The sequence below is a fragment of the Manacus vitellinus genome, unplaced genomic scaffold (genome assembly GCF_001715985.3).
Source record: "Manacus vitellinus isolate BGI_N305 unplaced genomic scaffold, ASM171598v3 scaffold_13_pilon, whole genome shotgun sequence".
Taxonomy (NCBI): domain Eukaryota; kingdom Metazoa; phylum Chordata; class Aves; order Passeriformes; family Pipridae; genus Manacus; species Manacus vitellinus.
Window position 1 is genome coordinate 7,272,335 of NW_021938999.1, and position 15,699 is coordinate 7,288,033.

The 15,699-nt window shown below is 36.0% G+C and overlaps 1 protein-coding gene across 6 annotated transcripts in view; it reads right to left on the reverse strand.

Annotated features, from left to right (window-relative positions):
- TAFA5 (TAFA chemokine like family member 5) overlaps positions 1–15,699 on the reverse strand; it is a 426,158-nt gene that overhangs the window by 287,487 nt on the left and 122,972 nt on the right. The window contains exon 1 of one of the 6 annotated variants that reach the window (XM_018068005.2): positions 15,439–15,667. The exons of the other annotated variants lie outside the window; for them this stretch is intronic. Coding sequence (XP_017923494.1) covers positions 15,439–15,529 — 91 coding nt within the window. The 5' untranslated portion in view covers positions 15,530–15,667. Of the gene's footprint in view, positions 1–15,438; positions 15,668–15,699 lie in introns of those variants that run through there. 6 annotated transcript variants of the gene reach the window in all.

Below are 15,699 nucleotides of genomic sequence, written 5' to 3' on the forward strand. Positions count from 1 at the left end.
GTGTCCTAAATACTCCCAAGAACCAAATGTTTACATAAAGTTGGATTTAAAACATGACTTTTTATTATCCCATTGGACAGAGATTTGCTAGTGACCTCCTTCAAAACTGTCAGGAATTGTACTACTGGAGAGCAAGACATGCTGCTTTAAACGCCTTCTCTACCTCGAATGAAGACGAACTCATGTATTTTTACAAGAAGAAAAAAACAAATTAATAAAATTCTCTCTTGCACATTTACCTTTCCATGTGAAGCAAAGCAACACAAGAAAGACATTAGTCACAATATCAAATGCACTGTTATGAACTGTGCTCACAAGACACACTACAAGTCTTGAACAACAACAGTAGGTGGTCAAGAGCTTTGTGCATGCTATTCCTGAACAGCAAAATGCACGCATTCAGCATTCAAAAACTCTGAAATATCATTAAATAGCATTCTTTGTCAAACTCTAAAATCACTAGTCGTTTGTTGATCTAGGATATTTTGGAAAAGCAGTGGAAAAGGACTCAGGGCAGTACAAGAAGCCTTTTTGGCGCTGACTGATGGGAAGTAGGAGTCTTCCAGGATGTCAAATCAGGATGATGGCAGAGACAGGGGTACAAACATAAATCATGGTCAGTCACTTTTAAGTGAAGGAACATAGCTTTGGGAGTTCAGTAGAATCAGCATAACAAGGAAAATCAAGGTACATGCATTTCACACGTGTAAAACACCCTTGCAGGAGGTGCAAACAAAAAGGTGTCAACAATTTGGCATAGAAAAATGGCTGCAGCTCCCTCAAGGGTGGAGACCAACAAATAACAGAAGGATTATTTTAGCGCTGCCTCCTCAGTTAGGAATGCCACACCTCAGCACTGATTCTAGGTGCGCTCAGAGGTCTTCCTCCTCCCCAGCAGGGACTGAACATTGGTTTTTGATTTGCTATTTACCACATTCTGTAAGTGCAACCCAGTCATCATACATAAAGTACTATCTTTACGATTTAATTGGGTTAAGTACTTTATGATTTCAAAGAGTTCTATATGTATGTGTGTGTGCTGTCTGCTCCAGCCTTCCCACATGACAAAATGATTGATACCACAGCAACCACTCAGAGTAAATGCAGACATAGCAGATGAGTGCAGCATGAAAATCTGGGAAAGCTGAAAAATCTCCATCACGAGAGGTCTGAAAGCAGAGCAATGGTCTAGGTGTACTCAGATCTGTATGCTTTTGAGTTATTTTTTATGATTCTATAGGAAAGAATAAATGCTACCTAAAAAAAAAAATACTAATTTATAATGGAAAAGGAGACAGCAATAGAACTGCAGCTGAAGAACGGTAATGGTAGTATACCTTAGTGCTATCTAGTTGTAAGTACTTGCTATTATTACATTTAACATATGTAAAAATGAGATCTATTTTTAAATCTAATATACCACTATGGAAGATTATCCAAGCTATAACACTCAACTAGATCAGCAAAAACTTCACCTTAGAAAGTTAAATAGCTCAGACCTCCCATGAGTCAAAAGGTCACTGGCCATCATTAGTAGAGCTGGATCCAACACAGCGATACTTAGAAAGCATTAGATGATCAGGTGCAAACATTATTTCTTACATAATTCTTGATCAGTATAAAATACGTAAATAGCACTGAAAATAAAAACTGGCTGTTTGCTGAGACTTGAGATATGCAGTAAATTAACTAGTTAAACAACTGACCCTGTAAATTCCTCTATAAAAATATTTTGCTCAGTGTGGCACATGAAGTTAGAAAGCTATCAGAGCAGCCTGTGGCACTCAGAACTAGAGTCTGCAATCCTCATAATGCACAGTACTAAAACTGGCCTTTTAAAATAGCAAAAATGGATCTCGCTATTAAACTCTATCTTTTGGTCTCTTCAACAAAGCTCTGTTTCATACAGAAAATATTATTGGTAAGTTTGTTCTAGAAAAAAAAGTGAGTGAAAAAAACAGAATTAAAAAGTAATTCATGGGGACAGACAGAATATACTGCACCGCATGTTTAAAAATCATCAATATTAAATGCATAGTTGCTGAACAGCAACAGAGGTGCAACAAATTCTTGTACTGAAAAACACCTATACATTTTAGATTGTTTTAGAAAAAAAATGAAACAGTAATTATCTTAGGAACAACATAATTAGAAAGTTGATTGGAAAAGACTCCGTTTGCATAATTTACCAATGCCTATATATTTTATCATGTTTTGCACAAATATGAACTGTTTGAGGCCAACCCCGCAAATCACAGAATTTTGCTTTCCTACTCAGAAAACTTGAGAAACATGTCATGCAAGTTAAGAGTTTTCTCAGTCTAATACATGAGATTTAGAAAATTTTTGCAACCTACATGTTACTATGGCAACTTTTTGTTTTTTCAAATGTAAATTAACATTGAGGTTTCATTACAAACTCTGTATTTCCTTTGTGTTTGTACATAATCTTTTCTCATATATGGATTCAGAATAGCTCTTTTTACTTTAAATGGCTACAGTTAATAATAAAATATGAAGCTACAATGAGAAGAAGTCAGGATTAAATCACAGTTTGTAAGCACATCTCTGTTTAACCTTGACTTTTAAACCATAATGTAAATAAGTGCAGGAGAAAGCAATCAGACAAATGAGTAGTTCTATGGCAAAGGTTTGTCTGCTTGGCTTGTACAATTATAAACTATTAGAAAATGAACTTATGCTGCAAATTTCTGTCCTTTTCTTGCTCTTTTTACTGCTAACTCCATTGAAATTTTACTGTGGGTTTTTTTTCTCTTTTTCTTAAAGACAACAAAAAAAATCTGGAAAAGAAAGTATGATTGTTCTGTTTTCATATGAAGAAAATTTTGTTTTGATATGCCACTCTAGTACTGGACAAATTTACTGAATTCAGGAACGTGCCTGCCTCAAGATGCACAGGTGTCTGCAGTTCTTGTTACAGTGAACAGGAATTGTACAAGCCTAGAGATAGATCTGATATCTTCATCATCATGTCAGAGAGTCATAGCATCAGAATTAGAGAAAAGCTACTCATTTTAATTGACTTCCATCTCATCTGCTAAAAAAGGGAGGCTTGCAAATCTCATTTGGTGAACTGAGAATAATTTTCAAACTACTCATTAAAATACCTGTAACAAATAGAGACTTTCAATTCATTTTACACCATATTACAAATTACTAAACTTACATAATTTCTATGAACTGGGTTTAATATTAAGAATTATTATAAATCTAAAGCATTTTAGCTTTTACCATAATGGAGCTCACAAAACTGAAAACTTAAAATCATGACAATACAATAAAATGCATGTGAAAATATTGGAGCCTAATTACATATAGACTTGGTCTCCCCAGCATGGGCATCTAAGCACCCTGATCTAGTGGAAGGGGGGTTTGATGACCTTTAAGGTTCTTTCCAACCCAAACCATTTTTTGATTCTGTGATCTGTACTGTCTTCATAAGGGACCAGTTGTCTGGAAGTTTGCAACTGGATCACATAGTAAAAAATTCCCATCTAGCAAAGAGGAAGTAATTATATAAAGGGCACAAAGTCCTTGTTCATCTTAGTTCTCTGCCAGTACTAGAAAAGAAAATTTTCAGACTATATTGTAACAAAACTAAATCAGAATACCAGTAATTCATTAGCTAATACACAACACCCTAATGCCCAGTGAACTAGATCACTCAGCCAGCCATATTATAACATAAAAATTAAACTGGAAGAATTTTATATTGAGTAGAGGGATAGTCAAGGCTATACATACAGTTATATGAGCACACATATAAAAGGCAAAGCTAACATAGAATTTATTTCTAAGACAGCTAAAAACTAGGGAAGAAAAGCCCAATGTTCATAATCATAACAGCACCCTTGACCATCTCCTTTTCTTCCCATGTGCATGTAGAATGAAGCTGCATTCTCCTGGGAAAGCGTGCAAGACAGAAAGCAGAAGGAGTGTGTTGGAGGTAGACAAGGACCACTGAAGAAATCTGGAAATCTTAGATGAAGAAAAGCATTAAACCTGTGAAGAGACACTGAGGAGAAATTATATTTCATAACTTCTGTTATTTTAACGACTTGCTCATGCATAATTTAACAATCTTTTTCTTGCACTTCTGCTGTGAGCAGCAAGCATATCCAGATTTGTTAAGTGACTGCAAGGGTATGGCTCTGGCTCTAGGTAAGGCCTAAGTGCATAATTAAGCAGAAGCACGTACTACTAACACTAATAATTCACTGCATTTGAGTATGAAGTTACACAACAGTCAAAATTTTTAGCATCTGTGGAACAAGGAAAATAATCTCATTTTAACAGTAGAAGGCAATGTCACCAGGAGCTGGAGTGCCCAAGTATGGGACAAGGAAATGTAGTGTGAAGTAAAACCTGCCCAGTGAAATACATGCTTTAATCAGTTGATTTGAAAAGAGTTTCAGTAGGACTTATTTTTCAAAGTCATTTACCTCACACATCCTACAGATAGGAAAGGATGCTTTCCCAAATCAATAAACCCAGGCAAAAGTATAAGGAGATAGGACCTCAATGCTGCCTAACACAGCTAAAACACCAGTGAAAACACCAAGTTCACCATCAGTTTTAATTGAGACAAGATTTTACAGATTCACAGAATCAACTAGGTTGGAAAAGACCTCTGAGATCACTGAGTCCAATCTCTGACCTAACACCACTTTGTCAACTAGACCATTCCTAACCTCATATAATACACTCTTTTTCTCTAATCGTACTGCTCCCTTCAACATTCACACCTTACAGATCGCTTTCTTAAGACTGCTACCAGAAACAGTTTACTTAAAAGTGAAAAGCCATGCATGGCTTGCAAAATGCCTTTAGGCTCAGGGAAGTCCAACAAAAAGGAAAAACTGCTGCTAATTTAGAGACCAAACTTACAGTGCCTTTCTTAACACTACAAGTGATGTCTACATAACGCAACAAATGGCAATTTGTAGGGTTATAAATTAACCAGTAATTACAATAAACCTGTTGGGCCTTGGCATGAGATTAGTAAGTAGACATGGTCAAGAAAATGCTCAACCCATGTGTTTTATCATACAATCTCTAATTGCAGATAATGGGAGTTCTTGGGTCTTCAGCCCACTTGAAAATCATGTTGCTATTGGCTAAATAACAGGTAAAATACATATTTAATGCTTTAATAGTCTTTAGGGAAGACACAGAACTTCTTAGAATATTAAAATACAAAAAGTTTTACTACAATGTTTAAATAATGGAAAGGTGAAAAGATTCAGTAAAATGGAGCTGCTCCTATATACTACCAAAGAAAATAACACACAGCAAAGTGATTTTTATCTTTAAAGGCTTGCCTCTAAAACTCATCAGCATCCATTATAATTCTATAAAATAAGATAAGGCAGCATCTGGTACAATCTATATAGTTTTATAGCCAAGTATACAAAAATGCTTAAAACAGTTACAAGATCTCACAATAAATGAAGTTGAAGACTCTTTACCTCATCTACCAGCATGTATTTAGAAAAACAAAGGCAAAAGCTAGAATAAAAGGGGAAGAAAAAAGCACATCCATTTTTTTAATGCCTAAATAATACTTTTAAAGTATTAACAGATAGTAGAACTGCTGATGCACAGGAAGAGAAAGCATCTCGCAACCATTTTAGTTTAATCTCAATTAGTTCATAGCCTTAAGCAAGGTGATACTCAAGCAGTGACCATTTCAAACAACTGTTTGATTCTCTTGAGGCTAACTCTATTCCCAGATTCACAATGCACATCTCCAAAACATGTATAACTCTGAATAATGGAGCAGTGGTTTGGTTTTTCTTCTTCCTTAAAGCCATAAATTTGTATTGAAAAAATCATGCAGAAAACCATGCAATTTAATGCAATAAAACAGTAGCAAATTCCAAAAGATATCATATAACATCATTGTCAGGATTAATTATCAGTCACCACAGAATCACATAAAATGCAAGTGCTTTTTGAAAAACTGGTGTAAAGGGGTAAAGAAATCTTAACTTGCAATACAGTAACTTCTAAAAACTTTCTTATTTCCTGTATTTTAAAAAATGTTAGTGCTGCTCAACAAAACAATAACTAATACCCAGGTCTTCTACACCTCTAAATAAAACAACTTTGTAGTGCATAACTGTTCCATAGACATGAAAAAATTCCACACAGAACCTGCTCAAAGCACAAGGTGTGGACTAGGAATATATTGGGTTTGCATGGCTAGGTGTGGGGAGAGACAGAGGGGCTATAGGAGTGTGTCTTCCATGAGAAGCTGCTGGAAGCTTCCCCTGTGTCCAATGAAGCCAATGCCAACTGGTTCCAAGATGGACCCACCGCTGGCTAAACCTATGTCTATCAGCAATGGTGGTAGCACCTCTGAGACAGCATATTTAAGAAGGGGGAAAAAAAATATGCTAAAGCAGCAGCATTAAGAAAAGAGGAGTGAGAATATGTGAGAAAAACAGCCCTGAAGACACCAAGGTCAGTGAAGAAGAAGGGGGAGAAGGTGCTCTAGATGCTGGAAGAGCATGGGGAAGATTGCATGGTTGTCTCCCTGCAGTCCATGGGGATTCACAGTGGAGCAGAGATCCACCTGCAGCCCCTGGAGAACCCTAAGCTGGAGCAGATGGATGCCCAAAGGCGGATATGACATCACGGGAAGCCTGCAACAGAGCAGGCTCCTGTCAGGACCTGTGGAGAGAAGAGCCCACACTGAAGCAGTCTCTTCCTGAAGGACTGATCCCATGGACAGGGCCATGCTGGAACAGTTCAGAAAGAACTGCAGCCCATGGAATGACCCACATTGAAGAAGTTTGTGGAGGACTGTCTCCCATGGGAGGGACCCCATGCAGAAGCAGGGGAAGAGTGTGAAGAGGAAGGAGCAATAGAGACGATGTGTGACGAACTGACTGCAACACCCATTCCCCATCCCCCTGTACCACTCAGAAGGGAAGGTAGAGAAACTGGGAGCAAAGTGAAACCTGGGAAGAAGGGAGTCATGAGGTGAAGGTCTTAAGATTTGGGTTTATTTCTTGTGATCCTACTTTGATTTTCATTGGTAATAAAGGAAATTAATTCTTCCCTAAATCAAGTCTGTTTTGTCTGTGGTTGTAAGCACTGAATGTTCTCTCCCTGTACTTATCTTGACCCACAAGTCTTTCTGTCAGCACAACTTGCTGATTTTCCTTTTGCTGGATTTAGAACCATACAGATGTCACAAAAATTGGATAGTATTGCATCAAGGTACACACCATGACAGACTGCAATGAATATGAAGCACCAAACAGGTAGAGGTTAACAGAGAACCCTCGTGAAGCCATTTGGAGCTCACCCTGTTGTGGGGCTCATTCTGTGCTTCCCATACCAGAAGTCAGAGTAGCCATAGGGCCATGTGGAGATAAGCCCTCCAGTGCTGGGGAAACAAGAATAGACTGGCAGAAATCAACAATCCAATACCAAATCCTCATCTGTAAGAAAGACCAGAAAGTGAATTATACTAATATTCCTATTTCACTGCTCTTTGTACATGAAGAAGAGCGAACAGAGTAAGGTCCTGCTTCAGGATACCTTCAAGTCCTAAAGAGCTTGCAACAAACAGCACTTAAAAGAGTGTGATCTTATTTACATTAATCATGAGATTTTCTGTTCCTTTTTTCCTTTTTTTGTTTTAAATTACATCTGCAACTCAAAAAAAGGTCTGATTTATCTAACAAAATACTTAAAACACTGGTTGTTTTCTTGAGGGTTTTTTTTGTCCTCTGAATACTTCCAGATCCTAGGGTAGCTTCCCATGAGCCTATTCACTTCAGCAGTCAACAGAAAACTGCCCTAAAGTCAGAAGTTTAAATACTTTTCACTTTTCTAAGTAATATTCAGATAAGTGCACATTTGGGAGGATAGGACTTGAAAGGACTTCAGAGGAAGTCACTTAGTCTGCCTGTCTGCTTCAACTTAATAATACTGATTCCAAGAGATAATATTTTAACCTGAAAATTAAAACTCTCCTATTTCACAGCTTCACAAGAAAATCTATTTCAATGCTTAACTGTTCTTGCCATTGGCAAGTCTTCCCTAAAGCACAGCATGAATTTTCTGTAACCTGTCCCAATTCATAGCCTAAATTTCCCTCAAATCAGTTTGAACTCATTGCTTCTTGTTATCTTCCCACCTTAAAGAAAGGATGATTTGTTACTTATAAGGCAGACTTTTACCCACTGAAATCTCTTGTCATCCTAGTAAGCTCTCCTCTAAACTCGGTAACTCCAGTGTCTTTAGTTCTCTTTTCTAGGTCATATCTTCTAAAGGTTTAGCTATTCCCTTTGTTCTCCTGTGGATCCACTTAATCTTTCCTTATGTGTGACTGCAATTAAATATCTAGACTTCAGAATACCATACTGCTTTGTGACATGTTAGAAAGAAGCTGAGATCCAGATTATACTTGTCTATTACAAATACAATTTTTCACCCGACAAATTAATATAATGTTCAACTTTCCTCTGTACAGTCAAAAATAATGCATCGCTCATGCGAACACACATTAGTACAGCATCTGCTCTAAGAAAATATTTTAATAGGTATTGATCCATTACATTATTTTTTTCTGGTTATTTATATGTTAATTTGCTGTTTGGACATATTCCAAACATGTTACTCATTGCTTTTCACAAGACTAACAACAATTAGTAGGAAGATCTATTGTTCTGAGTAGCATTTACTTGTGAACTGATGTGGTGCCAAAGGTAAAATATAATGAATAGGCAGATTCATTATGTTGTGTTGGATTTCTAGAACAGGCTTAGAAAGCACATTTAGGCAAATAATTGGATTTTGTTATTAAACAGAACCTACTATCACTATGGGTTTGAGGATATAATTGCTAAGAAAAATAAATCTTTGTTATAATCCAGATACTGGATGGAATAGATCTCCCAGTTGGCCAGTAATATTCAGCTGAGCCACCAATTCCAATTATATTCCACCTGGGATATTTAAATACTATCAGAAAACAAATACAATTGTGTTGTGTCTTTTCTTTATATGATTATAATTTATTTTTTTAAATATATATGTAAAGTGAATAATTTTATCTATATTTTGACTAGTCAAAAGAATGTATGGCTTTTTTTAGCAATACTATATTGAACTCTTGACTTCTAAATACATGCCTTTTTTTTTTCCCAATGTGGTCTTTTTAGTTCAGTCTCAAGAAAATCTCAGTTGTGTGTGTCTCGTTTTTCCAGTTTAATATTTGATATAGTGTATGCCTGCTAAGAAACAAGAAAAATAAATATTAAACAACAGATCTGAACAGCACGCACTTTTGTATGACGTGACTCACATGAGTCTATAGTACTGCCTTTAAGAACAGGTAGTCCTGATAAATTCTGAGAAAGGTCAATAATTCATTTGTACTCTTGAGGCATGAAAACAGGCAATCATAAAAAGGCTACTGAAAATCTGTTACTAATGGCTTTTTTTCAGTTGCTCAGTCAGGAAAAGTAGGAGGTTTATACCATCTATGGTGCAGTTCCCCATGAAGACATACACATCTTTCATTCTAAACACCCAAAACCAAGGAGACTATTCCAAAGTTAACTTCCGTGGGTAGAAAAATTATCAGACTCCCCCTTTTGGTATATCCCGGCACAGCAGAAGCCAGATAGAGAACATCTTTCCTGCTTCCCTGAAAAGAAAATGATGGAGAAATTTGTCTGCATTGCTTCCTTTCACTGCTACACCTCTCTAATCCTATTGAAAAAACAAACAAACAAAAAAGGAAAACCCCAAACAATTAACTGAAAACATTAAAACATGTCAAATACAAAGCTATTTTATCTCACAGCAGGACATTCATTTTTCTGCAGTCCTAATGTCACACTTTCACACAGCCACTGAACTGGGTCTTCTTAATTCTATTTAGTTGCCACAAAACTATAAAAAAAATGCAAAGAAATGCCCCCAGATTAGTTACATATTTTCTTTCCCGTGTAACATTTATTCAAGCTTAGGGCTTTTAAACTGTCAATTCTGTTTCCTGGATGGGAAGAGGAAACCTTCCACTTCTGCATTTTGTGCCTCCCTCTCCACAACACCCGCCTAAAAAACGTATGGAAGACAGACAGGAGAAAAAACTATTCTACACTGAGTTAAAAGTAACAAACCCTTAAGAAGGCAAATTTGCAGCTGGGACACGCTGTCCTCAACTCAGTTTTACTATATATATAGGTAACATATGCAGCACATCTGGTATGCAAGGTATCTTACTGTTTTGAGACACAGATAAAGCATAAGAGGGTAAACTGAAAAAAATAACTGTAGCATAAACCTGAATACTTTTTTTTCCCCCCTAAATTCTTAAAAACAATTATCTTTCTAACTATGTTTCATTGTTTCAAGTATTTTTAAATGTTTAAAATCTGAAAGAAAAATGGAAGGAATGAAAGGCTGTCAATATTATCTGTCATACTAAGTTACATTCAAATGCTTTCTAGGAAAATTTTGAGGGCCAAAGGCTCAAAACATTTTAGAAGATAACAACTCCTTTCCTCAAAATGTTTTACACTGCGGTAAACATTAGTTTTACCAATTTCCTCAAGCTATCAGGTTATATGAACATAAAGCTCTTTAAAAATTATCTTGGGTATACTGTCAGTAGATAGTTTCAAACATTGGCAGAGGTATAGCAAAGTTGTTTGGGGTTACACAGCTAAATAGAATACGTGCATTATTATTATTGTCAATATCAAAATGTGCATGCTAAAAACATAAAAATATGCATAAAGCTTTTTCCATACTTTTAGAGCAGGCTAAAATATCTAGAACTGTAAAAAGTGATAGAAAAAAGACATTAAGTGTAAAACTTAACCAAGTTATGTGTTAAAATGTACTCTTTTAAAGAAAGTGCTGCAGTATTTTTTGCTAATGTGACACAAATTCCTCTAAATGTGATTGACACAGAAGTGCCAACAAGTGTAACCAATGATTGCTAACCTTTGCCTAAGGAAAAAGAAAAAAGATAATTATGACAAAAGTGCTAAACAGATACCTTATTCATACATATAAGTATATACTAAATCTGCACAAATGATACTAAAATTCTATTTTATAGCCATAATCATCTGGTTGTAACAGAAACATTGGAATTCTCTTGTCTCTACTTAACTACTGCAGTGTATCAACAGAAAATCATCCTATTTTACAGAGCTTACTACTGAACATCTACTCAACAGATTAAGAATATGGGTTTGAGATCTAAATACTCCAATTCTCTCTACACCTTAAGTAAGATTCTTCAGACTGAATCCATGTTTCTGTGTAGTCCTTCTTCAAACAAGGCTCACACAAACTCAATCTCATAAACCATGCAAAATATCAAATCACCTTTGATAAATAAGACATTTCCATCTTCTAATGAAAAAACAGAGGATAAACAAAGCTTTAAAGTTTATCCAGGGCTCTAACACACCCTTGCTGCCACATGCACATACCCTTCTGAAGTTACTCCCTAACTGCCCTACTTTCCATGAGATTCAAAGACATTTAGAAACTGAATCCTTTACCTTTCCCCATCACTACTGTGTGTGAACAGTTAAAATGTTCTTCTAGGTGAAAAAGGTACTTGTCTGGGGCAAAGCACTTCCCACAATTTATGTGTATAACATCAACTCAAATATTTCTCAGTTCTCTTTGAAGAAATGAGTTAAACAATAATAGAAAATAAATTATTTAAAATCAGGCATGGGTAGTGAATGTAATTAGCCAGTTTTAATTTTCAATGGTGTATGCAAAAAGTTTTAGATATTGCAATTTTTAACACTCCTTCATACTGACTGCAGATGACTAGAGTATGTTAAAACTGCTTTGCAGGAAGATCACACAGGCATGGGACTGCAATTATGTATCACAATACCCTTTTCTGGGTTCACAGCTCTATTCATCTTTTAGAAACACTGAAGGACAGATTGGACATAGGGGAACGGATTAGCCACAGGACGACCTGTATTTCCACACAAAAGCCTAAGTGTGGAAAAATGGCACCCTGTCTCACCCATTCTTCACTTCCTGAAAAAAACATATTCATGAAAATAGACATTTAAACAGCTCTTTCCCACTCATCTCAGAACAAGTATTCATTGTTTCTTAACATCATTTATACAGTAGAAATGTAATGCTACTACCAAATTGCCTCAATTCGAAAATGCATATAAGAATATTTAAGAATTACAACAGGTCTACTTAGAGGAAAATCTAAGTTCAGTATAGGAAATTAATGAAATTAACCGTGTGAAAAACTCTCAGTTGACTCTTGCAACACACAATCTTATATTTAGCAATGTGACTGAGGGAGGACTTGGTTCTAGTAATAAGTTTCAGCTAGATGTAATGAAAGTTCTACACACTATAGCCATGCAGTACAACTGAAATTATAAAAGTAACTTGTGTTAATAGGTCATAAGAATGTAACATAACAGATAACATCAGTAATTCCAAGTGAGTAAAAGGAAAATGAACACAGAAAAAGACATATGGTAATTATACGATTTTGTACAAAGTGAAGATCATGTCAGTTTTCTGTTAAGATCTGCCTCTGGAAAAATAATAAGCAGTAAATATTATGAAACATGCAAAAATGGAAAGAGCATGCATTAATAAATTAAGTTAGAACTTTAATTAATTTTACATGTCATTCTTCTTAAATCAATTGTCTGGCATACAAAAGAGATGCTTTGTGTATGAACTTGTACTGTCAGATTGTCTCAGGAGATGTGTTATCAGCTAATCTGATCAAGCCAGGCAAACTGGTGGCTTATTTGAATGTTCTTTGGGACTGCAGGAAATTATCCTTCTGCACAAGAAATAATCACATTAAAATGTCCAAGCATTTAACTTAGGAATTCGACCACACAGCTGAGTTACAAACAGCAAGCCCATGTAGCTCATTAGGCTCCAATGGGAAATTAATCTTTTTGCCAGGAAATCAACAGTCTAACAACATCATGTGCAATGAGACATACAGTTCCTAACTTCTTATATAATTATAATGTAAAGGGCTAACTCTGACATCAGAAAACAATTTCAAGTCTTCTGAAAGTAAGGTAACAGCCATCTCACATGTATTCTTTTCTATACATATTTACTTAATAAACTGATGTGGTAGGCATATGGTTAAATCATTTGCTAGTCCTTCCCTCACACTTTTTACCTTTCTTTTCTTATTGAAAGTAATATAAAACACCAGGTTTTAAAATAAAAAAAAATAAAAAGGAACTATAAACCTCATTTTGCAAACTGCTTACAGTTTAAATTACTGCTTATAGTTTAAATCCACCATCTATTTCTCCTTCTCTTATATGCCTGCATTTGAATATATTATGCTTAGATCAATCATTTTTATTGGATATTTTAAAAGTTCTTCACAAAGAAAAAGCTCAGTTATACCATGCAGACTTTCATTCAGCTCCACTAAACTATTTAGTGTCATTATTGGAACTACAGGCAGGAAGGAATACATACACTGTTGAAGCAATTATATGGAAGGGGTCAAAATGCTATTGTGGAGATTAGCACCCATCAAAAAAAGTCTGAAAACTAGCCCAATACAAGCAATTTGTATTTACAGTCAGTATACAGTTCTCAGGGTTACAGAAAGCAGAAATATTTCAGAAACAAATATAAAAAACCTCATGTAATTAAGTTATCCAACGAACTCGAGCTTCAGTTTACTCTCTGCAGTCCATGTTAAGAATAGCTTTAATTGCTGGAGAAATGTAAAATGTGTTAAAAGCCCTTTATGTACAGCTATCGTTTCTGTTTTTGTAAAATAATTTACAAGTTTTCTACTCCTACAAACCAAGAAGAAATATTTAAGGGAAATAAAATGCTTTTTCCTTTATGGATTTTTTACAGAAACACAGATCTCAAGCAGTGAAAGACTGAACAAAAAAAAAGGCAGCATAATGGCAAATACCGTCAAGAAACAGCCTGAAATTCTGGAAAATCTCCTCAAAGCAGGCCATGTCATTAGACAGATATATATAAATACACTCGTCTGAGCATTTTAAAAGAATGTTAAATAAGTCACTATGTGGGAGGCATTGCACACAATGCAATTAGAGCATGGGTAGGTTTCTTAAAGGAAAAATCTTTGGCATTGGAGCTATCTGGAAAATGCTTCTAAATTAACCAAATCAGGCATTTTAGTGTTTATTAATTCCATTTTAAAAAAAAACCACTGTGAAAATGTACAGTCTCGCACTTTTCTTGGAGTGACACAAAATTAAAACCAGTACCGATACTTCAGTGGTTGCAAGGTTGTCGTTTTGCCCAGCCTTGAGTGAAACTTTGTCCCAGTCACAAGAAAAGTTTTTTCCCTGCTTTGCACGGGCAGCACTCAAGCTGAGCTGGGCTCCTTTTTCCTGCAGCTCTAATCTCAACTATACTACAATGCTAAGAAAGAATAAAGAGGTTCACCAAAAGCCCCATATTGTTGTTTTCTATTTGTTAACATTGCTTAGAGAACAGCACTGGGCTTTCCTATACACCACCAAATATATATACATTTCTCAGTATTCACACTTAAATCTCAGACTACAGTTTGCTTTACAAATAGGCAGTGGAATTTTAGCAGCTGGGGAAAAATAAAAAAAGTACTTTCCTGAGGAAAGCAAACAAACAAAACAAACAAAACAAAAAAAGAACAATACAAGGGTTACTCCTAAAGAAAATCCCTCTACCCACTTAATCAAATATAATTTTTTTCCACCCAATTCAAGTAGAGGAAAAAAAAAAAAAAGAGGAAACCCTGCCTCACAATCCAAACTATTTTCTCCTGTAAATTGTCATCACAATTTTTTGACCACAAGGTGGAAAAAACAGGAGCCTTGAAACCATGCAAAGGCCTTTTCCCGTTTCGGGGCAGCAAGGAGGATAAGGAAGATGCTGAATGCCCAGGATTTGCTCTGCCCTGCCCTTTCCATAGAACTTTAGTGCCATCTATTGAAAACGTACTGAATAAGGAAGACGGAAAGGATGCCTATTGATTTAGTATAAAAATAAGACGTTTACTTGTTAAGGGTTTTTTTGGTTTATTAATATTCCCATGATGACTACTGTTCTGTGGTCATCTGATAGCAACAAATATTTTCTATACATGTCCCATAAAGAAATGAGACGTCAGCTAAAACACCAAATATAAACATCATAAAGATTTCATATATATATTATATATATATATACACACATTTACCAAAAATGTAAGTCTAAAGCTACCTATTATCTAAAGCAACAAAAATGAGAAGGCTTTAACGGAAAGGAAAAATAGCGTGGAAGCACTGCTGTAAATAGAACATACTGGAAACGGTAAAAATAATTAAGGCACCTCGTAAAGACCTTAGTATTAAAGAACAGGGTATGTAGACATGCAGATATAATTACCTTCTTTAAGAAACTGTGAGTGGATGACAAATATAAGAAAACAGCAGATCGCTGCTCCTGCTAGTGCCCATAAAGCTTTCAAGAGCTGCATCTCGGTCTGAAACTCAGTAAATACCCAGAAAGTCACACAATGAATTTCCACAGCGATGCATCAACGCTTCCCTCTGTGCGCCAGGCGCGGCGGCTCCCGGCAGGGACCACACTCCCGAGCAGGGCGGGCGAGCCCGGGGCTGCGGAGGAGGGGCCGGGGCTTCACACCCC